We start from the raw sequence: 25137 nt of genomic DNA, 5'->3' as shown, positions 1-25137 counted from the left end.
TTAGTTGACAGAGCAAGATAAAACAGCTGATTATTCCAGTAAAACCACCCTCATGATATTTACATACATCTGAAAAATACACAATCAATGTACAAGCATCAACCTGTATCCTGATTTTTACTCACGCTGCAATCACTTTGATGTCCATGAAGTGGTTGCCATCGTAGCGAACGGTCACTCCAAAACTCATGGCCACGGTGTAATGTTTTCCAGACTTGTAGACAGAAACGTCTGCAGCTGGGTTCACAGGCAGGTTCACATTGGTCCCATTGATCTGGGGATACACACAGAGAAGAGAGTGAAGGGACATCCATACACTTGATACACATATGGACCACTACTACTTTTAGTACAATGTTGAACCACTGCATGATACACATTTGAGCAGCATTACATAAAGACATCCTATGGGAATAGTTAGAATCAAAAAATTCTGCATGGATATTTGCACTTCTATTTTTCAATAGCTGTGTGCTACTTGCATCCTATATCTTACCCGCACGGTTCCTCCTTTAAGGATAGATATGGTCATTCCATGGACGTAGACATGCACCGCTGATACGTAGCTGATTCTATTGTTGTTGTTGCGGTTCTCATTGGACACATGGACCTCATAGTGTGGCAGACCCGTGGTGTTGCACGGCTTGGACATCAGATAGGTGCAGTTGCCCATGAAGTTGTAATTCTGCTTATCAAAGGTGGTGTAGTGAGGATCACCAGAGGCAATACAGGTGGAGGTGCCTGTGGATGAAAAAAGATAGATACTATTAATAGAAACCAAAAGTTAAAGCATGCCACACAAAATCTCAGAAACTTGAGGAAAAGAGATTTAAAAAAAAAAAAAATACCTTGAGGATAACATCCAGGGACTCCATTGACCTCTCGGCACTCCTCAGTGGGAGCACAGGTGTTGTCCACGCAGGAGAGAGTGTAGTTTCCAGCACAGCGACACAGCTTGGAGCAGCCATCCCCAAACACAACCTCTCCAGGCTGATGGAGAAACAAGTTTGTTAGGAGTCATCTTATTTTGGTGATACTTAATCCAAAAATAGGTTAAATACCACAAAATTAATATTTCTGTCTTGATTATACCTCATAGTAGTTGTTGTTGTCATCCAGACAGCCACACTTATCAACGGGAACACACCGGTTTCCTGACAGCACAAAGCCTGGTCTACAGAAACAGCCGCTTACGCAGGTCCCAGTGCAGTTACTGGAGTTAATGTTGGGTTTCTGGCAGGTGGGGACGCATGACGGACCACACTCCAAAAAGTCAGAATTAGGGGGGCACGTCACTGTATAACAAGAGAGAATGAGAAAGTTGAGAAAAAAATGGAAGGGGAAATAAATGCAGAGATGACGAGGAGACTTTCATGTTAGGCTACTTAATTATTTAAAAAATAAAAATAAAAACATGTTATCAAGTCTGTACATATGCTGGCCACTAGGACAATCTAGGTAGTGAATTAAAGCAGCAGTATTGTTACTTACCTGGTGTTGTTGTTGGAATTGGCCTTGGTGTTGTTGGTTTGGGAGTAGATGGTGTTGGTGTAGTTGGGCTGGGTGTGGAAGGTTTGGGTGTAGTTGGTTTGGGGGTAGTGGCTGGATAGAAGGGGGAAACAATCAGTTGTTAGAATTCTGGTAGACAGTATAACAGTATCTAATATTACTGAAATATGTCATACGTTGTTTGACAAAATTACAATTGTTTAGCTTTGATGGCATACATCACAAACTAAAAGAAAGGTTCTTCATATATCAAACAAGACAAATTAAACTCACCAATGGGGTAACAGCCCAGAAGTCCTCCCTGGACACTACACTCCTGTGAAGGGGGACACTGTCCATCACTGCAGCTGACGAAGGGAGGATTGCATCTGCACTTCAGCTCACAGTTAGAGGTGTACCACTCCTCTCCAGGCTGAAAATGAAAAGTAGAAAAATATTAGTAACCAATTAACATAGATGTCAATGTAGTGCATTATATAAGCTTAATAAGAAAGAGGAGAATTATGTATTTTTTTGGAAATATAGAATAACCACTAATACGAATAATCACTAATAAGACACCAAGTCAGTCATTGCATTAATGTAATCACCTGGTAGTATTGGCCATTAGTGTGTTGGCATCCACAGCTGTCGTTCCTAACACACTTGCCAGCACTGAGAACGTATCCTGGGTCACACACACACCCCTCTGCACACGGTCCATTACACTGCCCTGGGGAAGGTGTGACACAGGAAGGCTGGCAGGGTGGAGCACAGGACTCAAAGTGGCTGTTGGGAGGGCAGGTCAGGGCTGTTGATAGAAAAAAAGACAAAAATAGTTATTCATTTGCTAAATCCTGTTTTTTCTCAACAAATGTACAGAACCACCAACAACATAAAGGCGATTAAGACTCACGGCAGAAGGAGCTGTTCCTCCATGATCCGATGGTGACTCCACGATCCTGACACTCATTCACATAGGCCTCTATGGCCTCACACAGGGCAGAGTGCAGTCCATCCAGCTCACACACGTCAAACATGCAGTCCTTGAAGAAGCTCTGGAGCAGATAAGAACACACAACATGGAAATATAACATAGCTCACTTTTAAAATCTAAAGTGTATCTAAATGTTGCAATAAAAAGACTCCTTTAACATAACCCATTTTTCATAATGGACGTGCTTTTACTCACATTGGGATTAACCTTGGGGTGGCACATAGCGAATGGGCCGTTGCTTTCCAGTATGATTCCACAGAAGGCAGGTTTCTCATATTTATCTTGTTCCTCTGGTGTACAACCAGGTACAGGCACCTCAGGAGATTTGTTGCATCTGTGTATACAAAACAGAGGTAAACCACAATTTAGATGCACATGTTGAGTCCATTAATTAGCGGTCAATGTGCCTTAGTCTGTCTTCATGCCTAACTGTCTCATGCTACCAAGTATTTGCAGAAGCCAAAGTACTTATGTCCTCAACTACATGTACATTTTATGTGGTAAAACGTTGCTATGGTGCTCCCTGTAAAATCTTACTCTGGGTCAGAGTTCCAGCTGTTTCCAAAGTCATTCGGTTTTGTCACAAGTTCGCCTGTAGGTGTACGGAAGTCGTCCTTGGGGTTGCCGTCGTAATCTCCACAAAGGCCACAAAGCTTCTCTTTGTATCTATGGAAGCAAAAATGTTTTGTTTTAGTTTATATATCAGAGCAAGATAAAACAGCTGATTATTCCAGTAAAACCAGCCTTATGGTATCGAAATCCATCTGAAAAATACAGAATCAATGTACGAGCATGAACCAGTATCCTGACTTTTACTCACGCTGCAATCACTTTGATGTCCATGAAGTGGTTGCCATCGTAGCGAACAGTGACTCCAAAACTCATGGCCACGGTGTAATGTTTTCCAGACTTGTAGACAGAAACGTCTGCAGCTGGGTTCACAGGCAGGTTCACATTGGTCCCATTGATCTGGGGATACACACAGAGAAGAGAGTGAAGGGACATGCAGACACTTCATACACATATGGACACCTACTACTTTAAGTACAATGTTGAACCACTGCATGACATTTGAGCAGCACTTCATAAAGGCATCCTATGGGAATAGTTAGAATCAAAACATTCTGCATGGATATTTTGCACTTCTATTTTTCAATAGCTGTGTGCTACTTGCATCCTATATCTTACCCGCACGGTTCCTCCTTTAAGGATAGATATGGTCATTCCATGGACGTAGACATGCACCGCTGATACATAGCTGATTCTATTGTTGTTGTTGCGGTTCTCATTGGACACATGGACCTCATAGTGTGGCAGACCAGTGGTGTTGCATGGCTTGGACATCAGATAGGTGCAGTTGCCCATGAAGTTGTAATTTTGCTTATCAAAGGTGGTGTAGTGAGGATCACCAGAGGCAATACAGGTGGAGGTGCCTGTGGATGAAAAAAGATAGATACTATTAATAGATACCAAAAGTTAAAGCATGCCGCACAAAATCTCAGAAACTTAAAATGTTCATGAGAAAAAGAGATAAAAAAAAAAATACCTTGAGGATAACATCCAGGGACTCCATTGACCTCTCGGCACTCCTCAGTGGGAGCACAGGTGTTGTCCACGCAGGAGAGAGTGTAGTTTCCAGCACAGCGACACAGCTTGGAGCAGCCATCTCCAAACACAACCTCTCCAGGCTGATGGAGAAACAAGTTTGTTAGGAGTCATCTTATTTTGGTGATACTTAATCCAAAGATAGGTTAAATACCACAAAAGTAATATTTCTGTCTTGATTATACCTCATAGTAGTTGTTGTTGTCATCCAGACAGCCACACTTATCAACGGGAACACACCGGTTTCCTGACAGCACAAAGCCTGGTCTACAGAAACAGCCGCTTACACAGGCCCCAGTGCAGTTACTGGAGTTAATGTTGGGTTTCTGGCAGGTGGGGACGCATGACGGACCACACTCCAAAAAGTCAGAATTAGGGGGGCACGTCACTGTATAACAAGAGAGAATGAAGAAGTTGAGAAAAAATGGAAGAGGAAATAAATGCAGAGATGACGAGGAGACTTTCATGTTAGGCTACTTAATTATTTAAAAAATAAAAATAAAAACATGTTATCAAGTCTGTACATATGCTGGCCACTAGGACAATCTAGGTAGTGAATTAAAGCAGCAGTATTGTTACTTACCTGGTGTTGTTGTTGGAATTGGCCTTGGTGTTGTTGGTTTTGGAGTAGATGGTGTTGGTGTAGATGGGCTGGGTGTGGAAGGTTTGGGTGTAGTTGGTTTGGGGGTAGTGGCTGGATAGAAGGGGGAAACAATCAGTTGTTAGAGTTCTGGTACACAGTATAACAGTATCTAATATTACTGAAATATCTCATACATTGTTTGACAAAATTACAATTGTTTAGCTTTGAGGGCATACATCACAAACTAACGGAAAGGTTCTTCATATATTAAATTAAAAAAAAATACACTACCAATGGGGTAACAGCCCAGAAGTCCTCCCTGGACGCTACACTCCTGTGAAGGGGGACACTGTCCATCACTGCAGCTGACGAAAGGAGGATTGCACCTGCACTTCAGGTCACAGTTAGAGGTGTACCACTCCTCTCCAGGCTGAAAATGAAAAGTAGAAAAATATTAGTAACCATTTAACAACTGCATTATATAAGCTGAATAAGAAAGTGGAGAATAATGTCTTTTGGGGGAAGTATAGAATAACCATTAATACAAACAATCACTCATCAGAAAATAAGTCAGTCATTGCATTAATGTATTCACCTGGTAGTACTGGCCATTGGTGTGTTGGCATCCACAGCTGTCGTTCCTAACACACTTGCCAGCACTGAGAACGTATCCTGGGTCACACACACACCCCTCTGCACACGGTCCATTACACTGCCCTGGGGAAGGTGTGACACAGGAAGGCTGGCAGGGTGGAGCACAGGACTCAAAGTGGCTGTTGGGAGGGCAGGTCAGGGCTGTTGATAGAAAAAAAGACAAAAATAGTTATTCATTTGCTAAATCCTTTTTTTTCTTCAACAAATGTACAGAACCACCAACAACATGAAGGTGATTAAGACTCACGGCAGAAGGTGCTGTTCCTCCATGATCCGATGGTGACTCCACGATCCTGACACTCATTCACATAGGCCTCTATGGCCTCACACAGGGCAGAGTGCAGTCCATCAAGCTCACACACGTCAAACATGCAGTCCTTGAAGAAGCTCTGGAGCAGATCAGAACACACAACATGGAAATATATTGTTAGCTCACTTCTAAAGATTTAAAGTGTATCTAAAAGTTGCAATAAAAAGACTCCTTTATCATAAACCATTTTTCATAATGGACGTGCTTTTACTCACATTGGGATTAACCTTGGGGTGGCACATAGCGAATGGGCCGTTGCTTTCCAGTATGATTCCACAGAAGGCAGGTTTCTCATATTTATCTTGTTCCTCTGGGGTACAACCAGGTACAGGCACCTCAGGAGATTTGTTGCATCTGTGTGTACAAAATAGAATCATTGGTAGATTTGCATGGTAAATATATAAGTGGCCAATGTGACTTTGTGTTTCTTCATATATTACTGTGGGTCTAACTACTACGTAGCTGCATAAGTTAAAGCACTTCTGTGTGCATAACTACATGTACATTGTATGTGTTAAAAATACATGATGTTGTTATGGTGCTCCCTGTAAAATCTTACTCTGGGTCAGAGTTCCAGCTGTTTCCAAAGTCATTCGGTTTTGACACGAGTTCGCCTGTAGGCGTACGGAAGTCGTCCTTGGGGTTGCCGTCGTAATCTCCACAAAGACCGCAAAGCTTCTCTTTGTATCTATGGAAGCAACGTTTTTTCTTTTAGTTTATATATCAGAGCAAGATAAAACAGCTGATTATTCCAGTAAAACCAGCCTTATGGTATTGACATCCACCTGAAAAATACAGAATCAATGTACGAGCATGAACCAGTATCCTGATTTTTACTCACGCTGCAATCACTTTGATGTCCATGAAGTGGTTGCCATCGTAGCGAACAGTGACTCCAAAACTCATGGCCACGGTGTAATGTTTTCCAGACTTGTAGACAGAAACGTCTGCAGCTGGGTTCACAGGCAGGTTCACATTGGTCCCATTGATCTGGGGATACACACAGAGAAGAGAGTGAAGGGACATCAAGACACTTGATACACATATGGACACCTACTACTTTAAGTACAATGTTGAACCACTGCATGATAGACATTTGAGCAGCACTACATAAAGACACCCTATGGGAATAGTTAGAATCAAAACATTCTGCATGGATATTTTGCACTTCTATTTTTCAATAGCTGTGTGCTACTTGCATCCTATATCTTACCCGCACGGTTCCTCCTTTAAGGATGGATATGGTCATTCCATGGACGTAGACATGCACCGCTGATACATAGCTGATTCTATTGTTGTTGTTGCGGTTCTCATTGGACACATGGACCTCATAGTGTGGCAGACCAGTGGTGTTGCATGGCTTGGACATCAGATAGGTACAGTTGCCCATGAAGTTGTAATTCTGCTTATCAAAGGTGGTGTAGTGAGGATCACCAGAGGCAATACAGGTGGAGGTGCCTTTGGATGAAAAAAGATAGATACTATTAATAGATGCCAAAAGTTAAAGCATGCCACACAAAATCTCAGAAACTTGAGCAAAAGAGATTAAAAAAAAAAAAATACCTTGAGGATAACATCCAGGGACTCCATTGACCTCTCGGCACTCCTCAGTGGGAGCACAGGTGTTGTCCACGCAGGAGAGAGTGTAGTTCCCAGCACAGCGACACAGCTTGGAGCAGCCATCCCCAAACACAACCTCTCCAGGCTGATGGAGAAACAAGTTTGTTAGGAGTCATCTTATTTTGGTGATACTTAATCCAAAGATAGGTTAAATACCACAAAAGTAATATTTCTGTCTTGATTATACCTCATAGTAGTTGTTGTTGTCATCCAGACAGCCACACTTATCAACGGGAACACACCGGTTTCCTGACAGCACAAAGCCTGGTCTACAGAAACAGCCGCTTACGCAGGCCCCAGTGCAGTTACTGGAGTTAATGTTGGGTTTCTGGCAGGTGGGGACGCATGACGGACCACACTCCAAAAAGTCAGAATTAGGGGGGCACGTCACTGTATAACAAGAGAGAATGAAGAAGTTGAGAAAAAATGGAAGAGGAAATAAATGCAGAGATGACGAGGAGACTTTCATGTTAGGCTACTTAATTATTTAAAAAATAAAAATAAAAACATGTTATCAAGTCTGTACATATGCTGGCCACTAGGACAATCTAGGTAGTGAATTAAAGCAGCAGTATTGTTACTTACCTGGTGTTGTTGTTGGAATTGGCCTTGGTGTTGTTGGTTTTGGAGTAGATGGTGTTGGTGTAGATGGGCTGGGTGTGGAAGGTTTGGGTGTAGTTGGTTTGGGGGTAGTGGCTGGATAGAAGGGGGAAACAATTAGTTGTTAGAGTTCTGGTACACAGTATAACAGTATCTAATATTACTGAAATATCTCATACATTGTTTGACAAAATTACAATTGTTTAGCTTTGAGGGCATACATCACAAACTAACGGAAAGGTTCTTCATATATTAAATAAAAAAAAAATACACTACCAATGGGGTAACAGCCCAGAAGTCCTCCCTGGACGCTACACTCTTGTGAAGGGGGACACTGTCCATCACTGCAGCTGACGAAAGGAGGATTGCACCTGCACTTCAGGTCACAGTTAGAGGTGTACCACTCCTCTCCAGGCTGAAAATGAAAAGTAGAAAAATATTAGTAACCATTTAACATAGATGCCAGTGTACTGCATTATATAAACTGAATAAGAAAGTGGAGAATGATGACTTTTGGGGGAAGTATAGAATAACCATTAATACAAACAATCACTCATTTGAAAAATAAGTCAGTCATTGCATTAATGTAATCACCTGGTAGTATTGGCCATTGGTGTGTTGGCATCCACAGCTGTCGTTCCTGACACACTTGCCAGCACTGAGAACGTATCCTGGGTCACACACACACCCCTCTGCACACGGTCCATTACACTGCCCTGGGGAAGGTGTGACACAGGAAGGCTGGCAGGGTGGAGCACAGGACTCAAAGTGGCTGTTGGGAGGGCAGGTCAGGGCTGTTGATAGAAAAAAAGACAAAAATAGTTATTCATTTGCTAAATCCTTTTTTTTTTCCAACAAATGTACAGAACTACCAACAACATGAAGGCGATTAAGACTCACGGCAGAAGGTGCTGTTCCTCCATGATCCGATGGTGACTCCACGATCCTGACACTCATTCACATAGGCCTCTATGGCCTCACACAGGGCAGAGTGCAGTCCATCAAGCTCACACACATCAAACAAGCAGTCCTTGAAGAAGCTCTGGAGCAGATAAGAACACACAACATGGAAATATATCGTTAGCTCACTTTTAAAATCTAAAGTGTATCTAAATGTTGCAATAAAAAGACTCCTTTTACATAAACCATTTTTCATAATGGACGTGCTTTTACTCACATTTGGATTAACCTTGGGGTGGCACATAGCGAATGGGCCGTTGCTTTCCAGTATGATTCCACAGAAGGCAGGTTTCTCATATTTATCTTGTTCCTCTGGTGTACAACCAGGTACAGGCAGTTCAGGAGATTTGTTGCATCTGTGTATACAAAACAGAGGTAAACCACAATTTAGATGCACATGTTGAGTCCATTAATTAGCAGTCAATGTGCCTTAGTCTGTCTTCATGCCTAACTGTCTCATGCTACCAAGTATTTGCAGAAGCCAAAGTACTTATGTTCTCAACTACATGTACATTTTATGTGGTAAAACGTTGCTATGGTGCTCCCTGTAAAATCTTACTCTGGGTCAGAGTTCCAGCTGTTTCCAAAGTCATTCGGTTTTGTCACAAGTTCGCCTGTAGGTGTACGGAAGTCGTCCTTGGGGTTGCCGTCGTAATCTCCACAAAGGCCACAAAGCTTCTCTTTGTATCTATGGAAGCAAAAATGTTTTTGTTTTAGTTTATATATCAGAGCAAGATAAAACAACTGATTATTCCAGTACAACCAGCCTTATGGTATTGCTGTGTCCAAATGAAAAACTCTTAATCAATGTACCAGCATCAACCAGTATCCTGATTTTTACTCACGCTGCAATCACTTTGATGTCCATGAAGTGGTTGCCATCGTAGCGAACGGTCACTCCAAAACTCATGGCCACGGTGTAATGTTTTCCAGACTTGTAGACAGAAACGTCTGCAGCTGGGTTCACAGGCAGGTTCACATTGGTCCCATTGATCTGGGGATACACACAGAGAAGAGAGTGAAGGAACATGCAGACACTTCATACACATATGGCACATCAGGCAATAGTCATCTCACGACTCGACTACTGCAACGTCCTCCTGACAGGTCTCCCAGCCTGCGCAGTGAAACTCCTTCAGATGATCCAGAACGCGGCGGCACACCTGGTCTACAACCAACGCAAAAGGGCGCATGTTACCCCGCTGCTCATCCAGCTACACTAGCTACCTATGGCGGCCCGCATCAAATTCAAGGCTCTAACGCTTGCCTACAAAGTAGTCTCCGGTTCTGCTCCCGCCTAGTTGAATGCCCTCATACAGACATACGCTACCTCTGGACCGCTGCGCTCCTCAGACGAACGACGTCTAGCTCTACCACAGGTACGCTCAGGCCAATCCAAACTTTTCTCATCTGTTGTTCCTCGTTGGTGGAACACACTGCCAGTTCCTACAAGGGCAGGGACATCCGTCTCCATTTTCAAAAAACTCCTTAAGACCCAGCTCTTTAGAGAACATCTCCTCTCATAGCACCACTTACAACAAGTCTGGCTGATCCTAGCACTTACCAGCCGTCTTGAACTGACACGTAACTGTTAAAAACAGCACTCACTAATGCACTTATTCTTACTGTACTCTATCGTTTTTTAAATTGTCCTAAACTTGTTGAGAATTGCTTTAAAACTTAAACTGTTTACCATGTTGTTAGTCGCTTTGGCTAAAAATGCGTCAGCCAAATGTAATGTAATATAACATATGGACCACTACTAGGCCTACTTTAAGTACAATGTTGTACCACTGCATGATAGACATTTGAGCAGCATTTCATAAAGACATCCTATGGGAATAGTTAGAATCAAAACATTCTGCATGGATATTTGCACTTCTATTTTTCAATAGCTGTGTGCTACTTGCATCCTATATCTTACCCGCACGGTTCCTCCTTTAAGGATGGATATGGTCATTCCATGGACGTAGACATGCACCGCTGATACGTAGCTGATTCTGTTGTTGTTGTTGCGGTTCTCATTGGACACATGGACCTCATAGTGTGGCAGACCCGTGGTGTTGCACGGCTTGGACATCAGATAGGTGCAGTTGCCCATGAAGTTGTAATTCTGCTTATCAAAGGTGGTGTAGTGAGGATCACCAGAGGCAATACAGGTGGAGGTGCCTTTGGATGAAAAAAGATAGATACTATTAATAGATACCAAAAGTTAAAGCATGCCGCACAAAATCTCAGAAACTTTAAATGTTCATGAGGAAAAGAGAAAAAAAATACCTTGAGGATAACATCCAGGGACTCCATTGACCTCTCGGCACTCCTCAGTGGGAGCACAGGTGTTGTCCACGCAGGAGAGAGTGTAGTTTCCAGCACAGCGACACAGCTTGGAGCAGCCATCCCCAAACACAACCTCTCCAGGCTGATGGAGAAACAAGTTTGTTAGGAGTTATTTTATTTTGGTGATATTTAATCCAAAGATAGCTCAAAGACAACAAAAGCAACATTTCTGTCTTGATCATACCTCATAGTAGTTGTTGTTGTCATCCAGACAGCCACACTTATCAACGGGAACACACCGGTTTCCTGACAGCACAAAGCCTGGTCTACAGAAACAGCCGCTTACGCAGGTCCCAGTGCAGTTACTGGAGTTAATGTTGGGTTTCTGGCAGGTGGGGACGCATGACGGACCACACTCCAAAAAGTCAGAATTAGGGGGGCACGTCACTGTATAACAAGAGAGAATGAAGAAGTTGAGAAAAAATGGAAGAGGAAATAAATGCAGAGATGACGAGGAGACTTTCATGTTAGGCTACTTAATTATTTAAGTCAGAATTAGGGGGGCACGTCACTAGATGGAGAAAGGCAAAGGGAAAGAGTGAGAGTGACAGTTGAGAACATATGGAGAGGCACTACTGAAAAAGATATTGGTTAGTCTACATATTGCTGTACTGTACATGTGAACATAATATAAAAATTAATATCAGAGAATGTGTTTTTGTACTGAATAGTTTCAAATAAAGTTATTAAAGTGAAAGTAAAAATAAAGTACAAGTAAGGTCACAAAAGTGAATTTACAAACCTGGAGTTGTTGGTGCAGGTGTAGATGGCTTTGGTGTGGTTGGCCCAGGCGTGGGCGGTTTGGGGGTTGTTGGTGCAGGTGTAGTGGCTGAAGTATTGAAATAAAGAAAATATGACAGAAACAACATGACTAGGTGTCGGTGACAACCTTTACATTGTCATTGTACAATATATGGGCATTGGGCATGTCGCTGATTTGCACACACACACACACACACACACACACACACACATTAGCAGTCTCAGTTTCCCATAACTTTGACATTTTTTACCTTGGCAAGTTGTAATGCATACACTGTCAATCGCGATATCCGTCTTATCAGTCTCTCCATAAACTCCGACTATGACAAACTGAAAAGAAGAGCGGTATTATAAGTCAAGATAAAGCCGAGTGATTCATTTTTCGTTACCGATTCATTTTAATTAAAGAATTTGAGAATTTGAGAATTAAAGAGAATCGCCCATCCCATGTATCGCCCATCCCTTTGTAAAAGACAAGTGGCTGTCCTTGTAAACCTGTAATATATTCACCTGAATGGTTCCTGTGCCAACGTATCGAACCATGACGGGCTTCCAGCCCTGGCCCTGGTTCCCCGTGAGGGCGAAGAGGGCAGGTCCCATCACGCCGCCTATAGAGAGGAATCAAACAACAGAACACAAGACAGCGATCAAAGAACTGAAGAGATTTTGAGGGAACCTTTTAGAATGTCCATAACTCCTCAAATTTAATCATCACATGGCCAACACTGAGGCATCTTTTGTTTAGAAATATAACATTACATTTACATGTATAAACTATACATTTATATTTACATTAACATTACATTAAACATATAATGGGTCAGTTGAAAAACACTGATTACTGTTTGCGTCCTTCATGCTCTCACCTGTGGCAACATGGACGCTGAGTTTCATGGTGGTGGCAGTGCCGAACATGTAGTAGTGGAAACCTAGCTGCAGACAACCACTAGACGCAAACGAGGCTGAGGGGCTCCAAAGTTGGCTCGAGAGACCAGGGACAGAATACAGGGAATCCATCAGCATATAGCTCCCAACTGTTCACACACAGACACAAAGAATGAAAAAGGCAAGAGCAGCTTAATGAAGGAACATGGTGACGTGTAATAGTGGTAGAATCTGCAAAACAAATAATTTTTGGTAGAAAGAAGACGCACAGCCGGGTTTGGAGAAGTCATCATCGGGACCTGTTCCTTCGGTGTCTGTCGGGCCATTGAATGGTTCCCATCCAAAAATTCTGTCGTCTGGGACTTGCACTTCCCAGTTGCAGAGATTCCCATTTGTGTCAAAATCACAACCAAACAAACATCCTGTAAAAAGAACAGTTGATCTTGATCTTACACTCTTGGCATTTCTTGGTCCAAATACAAATACATAGCAAATAGCAAATACATAGCAGCAGATAAAATTCTGAAATATGTGATAAAGTGAAATTTTACCAGGACAAGCTCCTTCACTGATGACAATATTATCAAGAGCTGTGTCACATGATGAGGTGAAACCACGCTTGGCCTCGAACACAATCTTGAAAATAAAATTACAACAAAGACTTACAAAAAAACTAATAATAAAAAAAATTGTACATACCATATGTGTCGTATGTGTGAATAATCCTACAGAATCAAGGGGTAGCTAAACTTTGTAAACAAAATCTCTTCTGACATACAGTTATGTTGTTTTAACGGGCCACTTGTCTTTACAAGAACCCGTGAAAAAAAGACAAAAAAAAGATTAGATGGATTGTGAACGCCCTGTGATAAACAGAGATTTACAGAGCTGTAAAGAGGCAGTAAATCGGACGACATACAGCTGCACCCCTGTGCTGACTCACCTCCAGTGATGTTCCTACGGGTTTGGCCACAGTGACAGATCCTTTAAGCCAGGAAGGACTTTGGTATCCAACCCTCTCCCAGACCTGCTCCTCAGATGAACCTTGTTTAGCAAGAACCCTCAGGAGGTTCTGGTTGTCGAAGCCATACATGTAGTAGTAGAACTGCACGCAGATGGGATCTGGGCCCATGCTGAGGGGAGGGCTTAATAACCGCGCTGATTTTTGGTTTCCAACATTGTCAGCTTCATGATAAATGTAGTAGCCAGCTGAAACACAGAAATATAATGTTTGAGGAGATATCTAAAGGCGTTTTGCTCATAAACTTTGGTGACCTTGTCTTTATTACTCTGGTGAACTTATACTACTATATACTATAGTAGTATAATAATACTATATACTGTTTGAGGAAACATCTAAAGGCTTTTTGCTCATTGATAAACTTTGGTAAACTTTATTGAACTTTATTGGCCTGTAGTTCAGATTTGATGGTGCACTTATAGTTGGGGATATTTTGTTAGACCCCACATAAGAACCTTCCAGACCCTCCCTTAGGCTTGATGGTCATATGGGCCCCCACCACTGACTTTAAGGCAGCTAACCCTAACTCTAACCCTAATCCTAATCCTAACCCTTGCCTAACCCTAACTCTAACCCTAATCCTAATCCTAACCCTTGCCTAACCCTAACTCTAACCCTAATCCTAATCCTAACCCTTGCCTAACCCTAACTCTAACCCTAATCCTAATCCTAACCCTTGCCTAACCCTAACGCTATCCAGGCAGCGCTGCCTTGAAGTCGACTGCCTTTAGACTCTATAGAGCCCACACCTGGACCTATTTTGCAATAAAGTAAATATTTTGTAAACAATAAAGCCCATCTCTGTAGAACATGTTTGCCATCAAGGGGTACTACACGTGGATGAATTAAAGCTGCAGCTGGCAAGTCTGACAGATTGAGGGGACTTAGCCAAAATGTTTTGAATGTTTACAACTCTCATGCCCCGAGTTTGTGCTCATCAGTGCGCACCAGACTGCACCAGACTGTGATTGACAGTCAGATCTCACACAGCCCTGCTCTGATTGGACCAGAAGAACCGGGAGCTGTGGATTTTTGCAAAACAAATAACAGGCTCTAGGTGGAGGTAGAAGTGCGGGTTTTCTTCTAAAACCGGCTGATTTATGTTGTTCTGTCGGAGCATAGTATTGGTTTCAGTGAATATGATCAAAGATCAAAAAAATCTTACCAACTGCAGCTTTAAATGCTGTGTAAGATATCACTATTTTAAAAATAATGCTGAGATCTACTGGGCTTGCTTTAAAACTGCTTTAACATTTAATGAGTAACAATTTGTTTTAAGATGCAAGACAGATTGTTCAGAATTTATGGTTCAAGGAGTGTAAAATTATTTTTGAATATAATAATCATCAAAAGGCATTACAACTTCACTAAACGTTTAGATAGACAAAAGTGGACTCTGCCACTTACTTCCATCAGGGTAGTCACCACTCGGTCCGGTCCCATTTGTGGGAGTGGCACCACGGTTTCGTGTCCAGTCACTGTTGTCCGTGTAGTCTTGACGAAACTGACAGAATGGGTCTTCATTATTGTTAAAGTTACAGGAGGTCAAGACTGCTATGGAACAGAGATAGGGAGATAAGAGGGAAAAATACCGGTAGATAGAATTACAAAAGGAAAACAGTAATAGAAAATATCAGAAAATCAATACAGGTGATACCATTCATACAAAATGTATACACATTCCTGGACACTGTTTAGAACATAAACATAAGTGGAATGACTAACTGATGAATACGCTCTTAACAGGATGCTCAATGAATTAAAAACAAAGACACACTCTGACCATAGCCTAGATCAATAACAATGTTGTCATTGTTTTACATCTATCTATGTATTGCCATAAAGAAGAACTTATAATCATGTATTTTCTTGTGTTAGCAATGGTCACCCCCAAAGACATGCATGCAGCTGAAATGCTTATAATTGCTCTTCTTTATACATGTGAAACAAGAAAAAATTATCCAAAAAAACTGAAGCAATGTGTGTCACTGTCAAAACGTTCAGACACAACTGTAATGCATAAAGTATAAAGCACACTTACACAGTCACAAATACACTTGAACTTGGATTTGAACTTGAAAATGCATATTTGAGACAACTTCCATATAGATTACAAGTAGTCTCTTAGTAGTTCTTGTGGTGCAAATGCTGTAATTGTCTACGAGCTAAAAGAATGATTGATCAAACCTCATTCAAATGAGATTGCATCAAATTGTCCTGTCCAAATTCTTGTTTATTTTTAAACAATTTGAAACGATTCAATTTTTAAACGATTTGAAAACAATCATATCGTTCATTGATTTAGAAAACTTTCTGGCACAGTAGACTTTAAGTTAAATCAAGATCAGTGATTACATGTAATGACTAAGCTGTATAGATAACGTCTACAATATCTGATGCATCAACCACCTTTTTATTCATTCATGTATTGTAACCTGCTTCACAATATATTGTCTACTGTCTATATTGTCAGTATTATTGTAATCGTAAACTATTGTAAACAGTTGAATTAAGCAGGCAGTGTTTACTGTAATCAATTCCCATGTGTCCAGAGACAAACACAGGTGGTCTAATAGTCTCCTCTGTATGCCTCTTCTCTGCTGATCATGTGATGTGATTTCTTCATTCATTTACATCATACCTTTCTCTAATTTCCTGTCATTACTAGCGTATACATCCGATTTCCCTGGAATTAAGTGTGTTGGCTACAGTATGTAGGCTACAGTATGTGCATGTATGCTGTGACTCAGCAAGAGAACCTACCAGCATCCCCTGTTCTTACTCTGAAATAGGAAAATAAAAAAATATGTAACTTCTCATTTCAGTGTATTAAAAGATCACACATGATGAATATTATAAAATCATTATACAATTAATTTAATGTAACCACTATTCTATCACAAAGGACAATTAGTTAATTACTGAACACAAATATTTGTACATATCATAAAATATCCATAACCATTTAGCAGTTGCACTGCAGTTGATATATGAATAATCAACACATATACAACATGATAATCACATTAATGGTCAGATTTAATGTGCATCCATTATTATTGTTTTTGACATTTTGATGTGATGATCAATTTGCATTACTTGTGTTTCACATCTAGTAATTAACTTTTTACCATTCCATCATTTACAATACACAATACAAAATAAAAAATAAATAAAAAAATCAAATATCAATATCTAAAATCAGCGCCATACTTACAGTTCTTTATTTTCCACTAATGATGTCCCTATCCAACTTAAAATGACAATCAGCTTGAGGTAGTCCATCGTGGATCGATGGAACAAGCTGAACAGAGACAGAATGTTAGCACAAGGTTTTAAAGCCTTGGGTTAGTTATGGGGTGTGTGGTGGGGGGGGCACGGCCTGAGGAGGGCTGTATCGGTGGTTTATTATTATCTCCCTGCATACTATTTTTCAATGTTCATTGCAAAACAAGCTCGGTAAATGAGTAACTTAAACGTAAGATAGGAAAAGGGAGTGCCACTGTTTGGGAAGGTGTGTGCTGCTGTAAAGTATGTATTATAATTGTTGTATCCAAGAATTCTCCAATTATGTATTGCATAATTGGAGAATTCCCATTCCATAGATCACTCGGCTCATTAACTACTACCGGGCTAAGTCACTGACTATTGACATTGACTGTTAGACTGAAAAGAGATAGAACAGTTCTCATGTGCATATGCCAAATACATATATTGAGCTTTTCTCTAAAACAAAGACTAAATCTATCAAGATCAAAATCTTTGTTGATACATAGTTTGGGGTGTCAAAAGTCAAAGTCAAAGTCAAAGTCAGCTTTATTGTCAATTTCTTCACATGTTCCAGACATACAAAGAGATCGAAATTACGTTTCTCACTATCCCACGGTGAAGACAAGACATATTTTGCCAATTTAGGTCCACAGACAAACATAACATTCAAGTAAACAAAAAAAGTAAGTAAATAAGTAAATAAGAGGGCACATATAATAATGAAAAAATAAGAGCAGCAAAATTTGGTTGTGCTAGTATCAGTATCTTTATCAAACTAATGGCCTTTAATGAGATCACATTATGAATGTCACTGTCATGCCCTTGAGAGATTCCTTCAGAGAATCAGCCCTCATCCAGGAAGCTACAATCCTGGACAAATCACTGCTATGACACTCCCGTTCCACCCTTTACTCATAAAACCAGACCTCCAAGTCACAGCTTCGATCTTCTCACGTATCACCTACTACCTGTGTTTGTCAGCTAAAACTCAGTTTGCTGTAGATGAATTAAGCCTTGACTAAAAGAGAACGTCAGTGATCTTCAAGATCTCCCTTGATAAAATGTATTTAGTCTAGGATTAGGCTTGATCCACATACGGGAAACTGGCCTGATGTCTCACAACTCAGAAGAATAATGGGGTCAAAGCAATGGCCTTTATTAAATTTGAGTCTGTTTGCGTTTTACACTGTACCTCAACATTCTTCAACCTCATGTAGGAAGAAAACCCAAGTTTCCAGGGCAGTCACCTTTTGTGTCGAGAGAAGCATTTTTCATTCATTCATTCTTTCTTTCTTTTGACAACACCATTTAACCCTTTGCCATTGAGAAGCTTTAAATAAACACTGCACAAAAGGTGTGGGCTTACTCACACAACCATAATGTACAGTACCTGTGAATGGTGGATTTAGTCGGTTTTAGTTGGTCAGCCCTAGATCACAGATTAGCCAGACTTACTGCATAATAACTATGAATCTCCTCTAAAAACAAACTTTCCAGATTCACTGCATGAGGAATCTCATCTAGGAACAATCTCTTCTGATTTACTTGGAAAGTGAATGATACTGATACTGGCCCTTCTAAAGTCTTTTCTCAACATATAAAAACACTATTTGAGAAAAGGCTGGCACATTTATATTTAAGGTAAGATAAGATAATATAATACTTTATTTGTCAGACAGGTCTGAAATTTGTTTTGCATCCATTTAGTTGCTCCATGCATTGAGACTTAACACAAACATACAACATTAATTGTAAATAAATCCCTTCACCTTCTCCTTGATCTAAAAATTGATTCAGATTTCTTGTTGTAAAGTGACACAAACATTGTGTGTTTGGGAGGAGCACTGTACTGTACTGTTGTGATTAACAGCAGATATTAATTGGCCTTTGCCCCTCAACAATCAAGAACATTAAATGGGATGTGAGATGTGATGTCACTATGAGTCACACATGCAGTACAATTAGTAGTCCTAAAGCCTTGACCAGTCCTGCCAGCCGTCTCGTCTTAGCGTCCTCTGGCGCGGCAGCGTGGGGAACACCTTGGATGGTTAATGGATAACGAGGAATATGAGGATTCCACTCAGCCACTCGAAATCAAGATCAGTTGAGTTCATACCTGTCACACTTCAGATTAAGGCTGGTGGCCAGGCATCACAACATTATAAACCAGGGTTCCCACTCTAAGTGACTTTTCCCGGACAAAAAACAGCATTTCCATGACTTACTATATAATGAATGGTACAATGTACTGATCGATCCATAGTCGCGTAGCGTTCAAGAATCTTTTACTTTTTGTTGAGCGGGAGATAAATAAAGGGGCATTGAATAAACAAAGTTGATCTACTCAAACAAGCAGTAAAACTAATAACCAGATATACACCAATTCTGTATGTAAATATGTGTATTTATGTTTTTTGGCAAGTAAATGTTAAACTGCTTCAAAAACATTGATATTCCATGACTTTGTCCCAAAATTTACAAAATTCCCTGACTTTCCTTTCCATTTGGAATAGACTTTCCAAAATTCCATGATATTCCAGAAATTCCATGACCCATGGGAACCCTGATAAACAAACAAACACTGAAGAATGCATGCACAGTCTGCACATGCACTGTCTGACGAGAGGATACAGAAAGTGTGAGCGCTACTACTTTCCAGGAATGAAAGATGTGACGGCATTGCCATGGCAAGACATTGGCTAAATCGTCATAATCATGCTGAAGAAGGGCATGATTGCCCGAAACGGCCGTGGGGAGATTAAAAGAGTTTAAAAAAGAACTGTGAGTGCTATCCTTTATTCATAAAGTTAACAAGGATGTTGGCGACACAATCTATGTGAAGAAACAGTGAAAAAAACACACTCTCTATTTGCCTTTGTACTTCTAAATAAAGGCAAAACTCATTGGGTTGCCATGGCTTTCCTCACGTTATCGATTGTCAAACACGGTATGGGTCAACATAGCAATCACTCCAACAAGCTACACTTGCCTGCTTTATAGGCTCTTAAAAAGAAGTGATACCGGAGAGATCATCTCCTGTAACCCCTGTGCCTGGACACAGACGTATCTGTGGTAACAAAAAAACACAGAGGAGCAGAAAGATTGTAAAGGGAGATAGACTAATGACTCAACTGATCTTTGTACATATGTACAAAAGTTAGGCTGTAACACCATAACAATGGGTGGGATCGCACATGCAGTTCAAATGATAGTCATGTCTGTGAGACTGATTGCATTTTTATGACGACCCCTCATGCTTTTCCCACATGTTAACACTATTGCTGTAAGTATTAAAGACCTAAAGAATTTACATCAAAAATATTCTAACATAAAAACTGATACATTCTCAAGACATATGGTTTTTCTACCAGAGTCCTGTAAACTTGTAAAAGTGTGTGGTGCACAGTATAAAGATACTTAGTCAATAAAAAAAGACTATTTCTGAACTACAGCATCATCAATCTTTAACCACAACAGCACCACAACAACTTACAACAACAACAACAACAACAACAAGGGACAAGGGCCTCAGAGTAGACGACTCAATTTCTTGAAATGCTTTTCTTTTGGATTTTATATTCTCAAACTACCAACTTCATTATCAAATCAGAATTACTTTTCACTCTTGGATTCAACTTGCCAAATCATACACTCCAATACAGAAAAATCCCCACTCTAACCACATAGATCAGTGGTTCTCAAAGTGTGGGGCAGGCCCCACTAGTGGGGAATAGAGACAACCCTTTCTTTTTTGACAAGGAACATCATAGATTCAAAACAAAATAGCCCAGGAGTCATAAACAGACCGATTAATTAGAAGATCTGATCCAGCGGACCAGGACGGGAAATGTAACGTGGAACCAAAATGCGTAAAAAATATATTTTAATGTTACCATTTTCCCGGGTTGATGGGGTCAGGTGGGGCTTGAAAATTCAAAGTGGGGAATAATAGAAAACGTTTGAGAACCACTGGCATGGAAGATGTTCTTATTGCATTGACAAACTGGGCAAAATTACAGTGTCGACATTGTAGATGTAAAAATTTGCACTCACACTGAGGTTGTTCATTGAATCCAGTCTAGTGTCCAGTGCCATGTGATCCAAGTAAAGGAGGTCCTGAGGTTTTACACATGTTTCCCACAGGTTTTCCTGAGGTTTTACACATGTTTCCCACAGGTTTTCTTGAGGTTGTATACATGTTTCCCACAGGTCTTCCTCCAGCATAGCCAAATGCAGGATACCAGGTGTAATGGCAGGTTACTGTGAGAACAGATTGCATGCCCAGTAAGCATTTGTGTGGTTGGCAGTTGAGGGCATTTATTCACATTTGAATGGTCTTACAATTACTGAACTATAGGCCTAATTTTTGTGGCACTGCATTTCAAGAAAGACCACTTTTTCTGGGTTCTGGTAGTTCTTGCTGCCATATTGTGTTTAGAATGGTTTCAGATTTATGTATACACAATATACATAATCATTATTTGGTTGTAAAGCTTTGTCTATTTATTGAAAATACCAACATATGTTTGCCAAAGATGGAAAAAGTCAGTAATACCGGTCATAATAGTTTACTTGAGCTCCTTAAAGACTCACTAACTAAATTTAATTCAAATGAATTTGAAGTCAGTGTGACATTTGACACAGTGTGACACATGTGACACAGTGTGACCTTTGATGCATGAAAAGGCTATGTAAGGGATAATGTATAGAACGCCGGTCATTGTCGGGAGATAGGTCCCGACAGGGCGAACCGGACCCCGACGCACAGCGGAGGAGTTAAGCACTCTTAACTCTAGAAGCAAGTGGCTATTGTGTCAATGTAAAGCAAGGGCTACTAGGTTATGTCTGATATCAATGTAAGAGACTCATGACTCATGATGCATTATTTCAAGCAACCAGCTGTTTACATCTGTATGTGATTCAATACAAAGCAAACACACTTAATAAGCCTTGAAGCATTTTGACTGAAAATAGCATGATGGATGGTAAAAGGGTGTTTGTTAACCACGGTCTCAGTCCCGTTCGGATCAGCTGTATTCACTTTAGGGTAGCGGGCAGCCGCACCGCTACAGATAGTCAATATGAGGTTTAACTTTATAGGCTAAAGGTTATAGATAAAGGGATGCAGTTTGTTAGTGATTGCCATACAGGTTATCAAATCCCTCTGTATTCACCTGTAACATTTTCACTGTTAACACTTGTTCATGGAGTTTGGGACTTTAGTGGAGCACGAAAAACTCGTAAAGGGGGTCTGATCATTAATTGAAAGCAGAAACTAACATCTAAGACAGTTACATACTGTATTTTACCATAAATATGTCATTCTTCACACATACTCATGAAAAAGACCTTTTAAATAATTAAAAAAATAAAAAATGTGTCCCTGTTACAAAATAGTAGGGTGATATCAGGTAAAATGGGCCATCAGCTAAAAATGGGCCATTTAAGGTTTGGGCAGAGAATGTGTAGAAGGGCTCTGGTTTGGGGGTCCCAGCCCCTCTGGAATTTAGAGCCAATGACTGCAAAGGATTTCAGACTGTTGTCATAACTGTGCTTGACAAGTAACAGGTGATTTGATTGGTTTATGGTTGCTATGGTGGGCGGGGCAATAGTTCAAATAAAGACTGCACCAGAAAGCTGCATGGTAAGTAGCCTGGCATATCAAATCTAACTAAACTATTATAAGGATGATAAATCTATAAAAAACAAACATGCACATAAAAAAACTGCATAATATCTGTCTTGATGGCATCCACCAGAAATAATGCTGTTAGTTTGGTATATGAACTTATTTTTTGTAAAAGTGGTGTTTTTCTTAGCGGCCCAATTTACCTTAACCCACTGAGGTAAAATGGGCCACATGGTTTCAGCTAAAATGGGTCATCCTCTGTGTCACTCACAAACACACGTGTGTGTGTGTGCACCCATGCACATACGCATTCACCCACACACTCGCACACCAACCAACGCGCACACATGCACGGACACAAACACACGTACACACACACACACACACTCACCATGCCCCGCCCCCCCAGTAATAATGGTGGTTGATATTTTATTTACAGTGAGTATGGCAAATGCGAATGAAGTGAGAGGAGAGGAGAGAGGGAGAAGGAAAGAGGAAATGAGAGGAGGATGAGAGAGGAGACAAGCAGAGAGGAGAATAATGATATCAATGTTTTAATTTTTAATATATCAGTTACCAGTTTTGTATGAATTTTTGTAATTTGCGCATTTCGTTCAAAGTGTGTTCACACACACACTGATCTGTCACTGATCTATGCTGTTCCAAAATGGTCTTTTTTAATTGCACATTTGAATATGTGAGTTTGCACCCAAAATGTGTTTTTTTTTAATGGCACATATGAATATTGTGTTTTGAAATTAAAATTGCTGGCCCATTTTACCTGAAACTGCTTATGCAAAAAAAGTTGCCACAGTTGATGTTTCAAGAACTGTAGGGCCTAAATAATTATATTTTATGACATAATTTCAACACAAAATGATCAAAAACAGTCATTAGTAATCATAAAAACACTTGGAAAAGGCATATATAGTATTATATTATTTTCCCAACTGATTTACCAAAAAGTGGCCCAATTTAGCTGATATCACCCTAGCACATGCAAGTTCATGTAGTGATAAGAGTTTGTGTAGTCAAAATTAAGAATCATTCAAGAATTTACATTTACATTTAGCTAACACTTTTATCCAAAGCAACTGACAGAGCTTTCAATTAACCACCACATTATAATCAATAGGCCAGAGTCATATGTGTTTTTTCTTTTTACAATATCTGTGCCTGAGGTTTCTAATTGAAGTCCAGTGCAGAACTGAACAAGAGAATCATAAGGCTATGTACATCTTAAAGTTCCTGTATGTTACACACTTGATGTGCCTAAATATCTTCAACCTCAAGTATGCTGCTAATGAGGAAATATAATTGTCATTTAGACGAGGTGAACTTCTCCCCATTGTGGCATGTAGAATATTAATGTCTATTCATGTCATTGTGGTTTGTTGAATTATCTGTATTTTTTTTTTTCTGGTAAGGATTGGCATATACAATCGCTTAGTACAGCCGTAGCTGGTTTTAAGTCTACCACGTGCAGTTAAGTTTTTATGGCTTATACCGCAATTGCATTGAATTTTTACATTCGGCATCGGCTGTGGGCGGGACTGTGCAGCTCTATATGACTGGTTGTCATTGTCGGTGCCCTTTGCTCTGTGAACTTGCACAGGTAAACTTGCTCGTCTTCGTCATCTTCACAACAGTTCCATCTGGGCTTATTTTAAACGTAAATGTTCCATTTACTGGACCAAGCAGCGCTTTCTCGTCTGCCTCCTTCACCAAAGAGCTTAGAGTGTAGCGCTCTAGAATATTTGGTCACTATAGTCCCTGTGACTATAACTGCACTGGGTCAAACTTCACTAAAGAATGTGAATAATCAGTGTTAATTGTTTTAACACATATTTTTTTCTGTGATTAATTTACCGGAATTGACACATTATTTTGACAACCCTAATATATGCCTTCAATTTGATAGGACAGTTAAGAAAGTGACAGGAAACAAGTGGGAGAGAGATAAGGTGGGGTCATGACCCAAATGCCACAGCTCCCCAATGAATATACAATTCAACATCAATATCAAGAAATATACATTTGATTGATATATGGTAAAATACCGGTATGTAAATGTATTGTTATTCTGTTTCTATCTCTTTCCACCTAATAAAATCCCTATTTGTTGGCCCTGGGGCCAAAACTGAGGCACCTACATTTCTAAATCTGATCAGACCACCTTTGTGAGTTTCTCTACCAAACTTGATGCTTTGATCTTGCATTTTAAAGGTTACTGTATTTGACGAAATGCCAATGTCAGAACTGATCACTAGGAGTAAAGATGTTCAATTTCTCCAAATTCATGTGAGAGAATGACTAATAGGCCACAAATAACCACATCTGGAATATATTTCATAAAAAGTAAAAAATAGTCATTCATATCTTCATATGTATACAAATGCAAGAACAAAATCAAATG

General features: G+C 40.3%; 1 protein-coding gene across 1 annotated transcript in view; it reads right to left on the bottom strand.

The window, feature by feature from the left end:
* zanl (zonadhesin, like) overlaps positions 1-17128 on the bottom strand; it is a 49392-nt gene extending 32264 nt beyond the window's left edge. Inside the window, exons 1-44 of the mRNA XM_042069484.1 lie at positions 17040-17128; positions 16586-16605; positions 15230-15376; positions 13745-14010; positions 13353-13437; positions 13071-13223; positions 12783-12950; positions 12427-12524; positions 12168-12246; positions 11897-11983; positions 11339-11541; positions 11095-11236; positions 10742-10986; positions 9663-9811; positions 9377-9505; positions 9035-9173; positions 8758-8899; positions 8452-8651; positions 8134-8272; positions 7843-7953; positions 7445-7647; positions 7201-7342; positions 6851-7095; positions 6479-6627; positions 6197-6325; positions 5853-5991; positions 5575-5716; positions 5269-5468; positions 4965-5103; positions 4674-4784; positions 4276-4478; positions 4032-4173; positions 3674-3918; positions 3306-3454; positions 3023-3151; positions 2681-2819; positions 2405-2546; positions 2100-2299; positions 1783-1921; positions 1492-1602; positions 1093-1295; positions 849-990; positions 497-741; positions 126-274 (exon numbers count right to left, since the gene is read on the bottom strand). Coding sequence (XP_041925418.1) covers positions 126-274; positions 497-741; positions 849-990; positions 1093-1295; positions 1492-1602; positions 1783-1921; positions 2100-2299; positions 2405-2546; positions 2681-2819; positions 3023-3151; positions 3306-3454; positions 3674-3918; positions 4032-4173; positions 4276-4478; positions 4674-4784; positions 4965-5103; positions 5269-5468; positions 5575-5716; positions 5853-5991; positions 6197-6325; positions 6479-6627; positions 6851-7095; positions 7201-7342; positions 7445-7647; positions 7843-7953; positions 8134-8272; positions 8452-8651; positions 8758-8899; positions 9035-9173; positions 9377-9505; positions 9663-9811; positions 10742-10986; positions 11095-11236; positions 11339-11541; positions 11897-11983; positions 12168-12246; positions 12427-12524; positions 12783-12950; positions 13071-13223; positions 13353-13437; positions 13745-14010; positions 15230-15376; positions 16586-16605; positions 17040-17107 — 6707 coding nt within the window. The 5' untranslated portion in view covers positions 17108-17128. The remainder of the gene's footprint in view (positions 1-125; positions 275-496; positions 742-848; positions 991-1092; positions 1296-1491; positions 1603-1782; positions 1922-2099; positions 2300-2404; positions 2547-2680; positions 2820-3022; positions 3152-3305; positions 3455-3673; positions 3919-4031; positions 4174-4275; positions 4479-4673; positions 4785-4964; positions 5104-5268; positions 5469-5574; positions 5717-5852; positions 5992-6196; positions 6326-6478; positions 6628-6850; positions 7096-7200; positions 7343-7444; positions 7648-7842; positions 7954-8133; positions 8273-8451; positions 8652-8757; positions 8900-9034; positions 9174-9376; positions 9506-9662; positions 9812-10741; positions 10987-11094; positions 11237-11338; positions 11542-11896; positions 11984-12167; positions 12247-12426; positions 12525-12782; positions 12951-13070; positions 13224-13352; positions 13438-13744; positions 14011-15229; positions 15377-16585; positions 16606-17039) is intronic.
* Between the last annotated feature and the right edge of the window lie 8009 nt (positions 17129-25137).

This window comes from Alosa sapidissima, chromosome 18 (assembly GCF_018492685.1).
Source record: "Alosa sapidissima isolate fAloSap1 chromosome 18, fAloSap1.pri, whole genome shotgun sequence".
NCBI classification, from domain to species: Eukaryota; Metazoa; Chordata; class Actinopteri; order Clupeiformes; family Clupeidae; genus Alosa; species Alosa sapidissima.
Note: the sequence above shows the minus strand (reverse complement) of the source record. Positions and strands in the feature narration are given on the sequence as shown.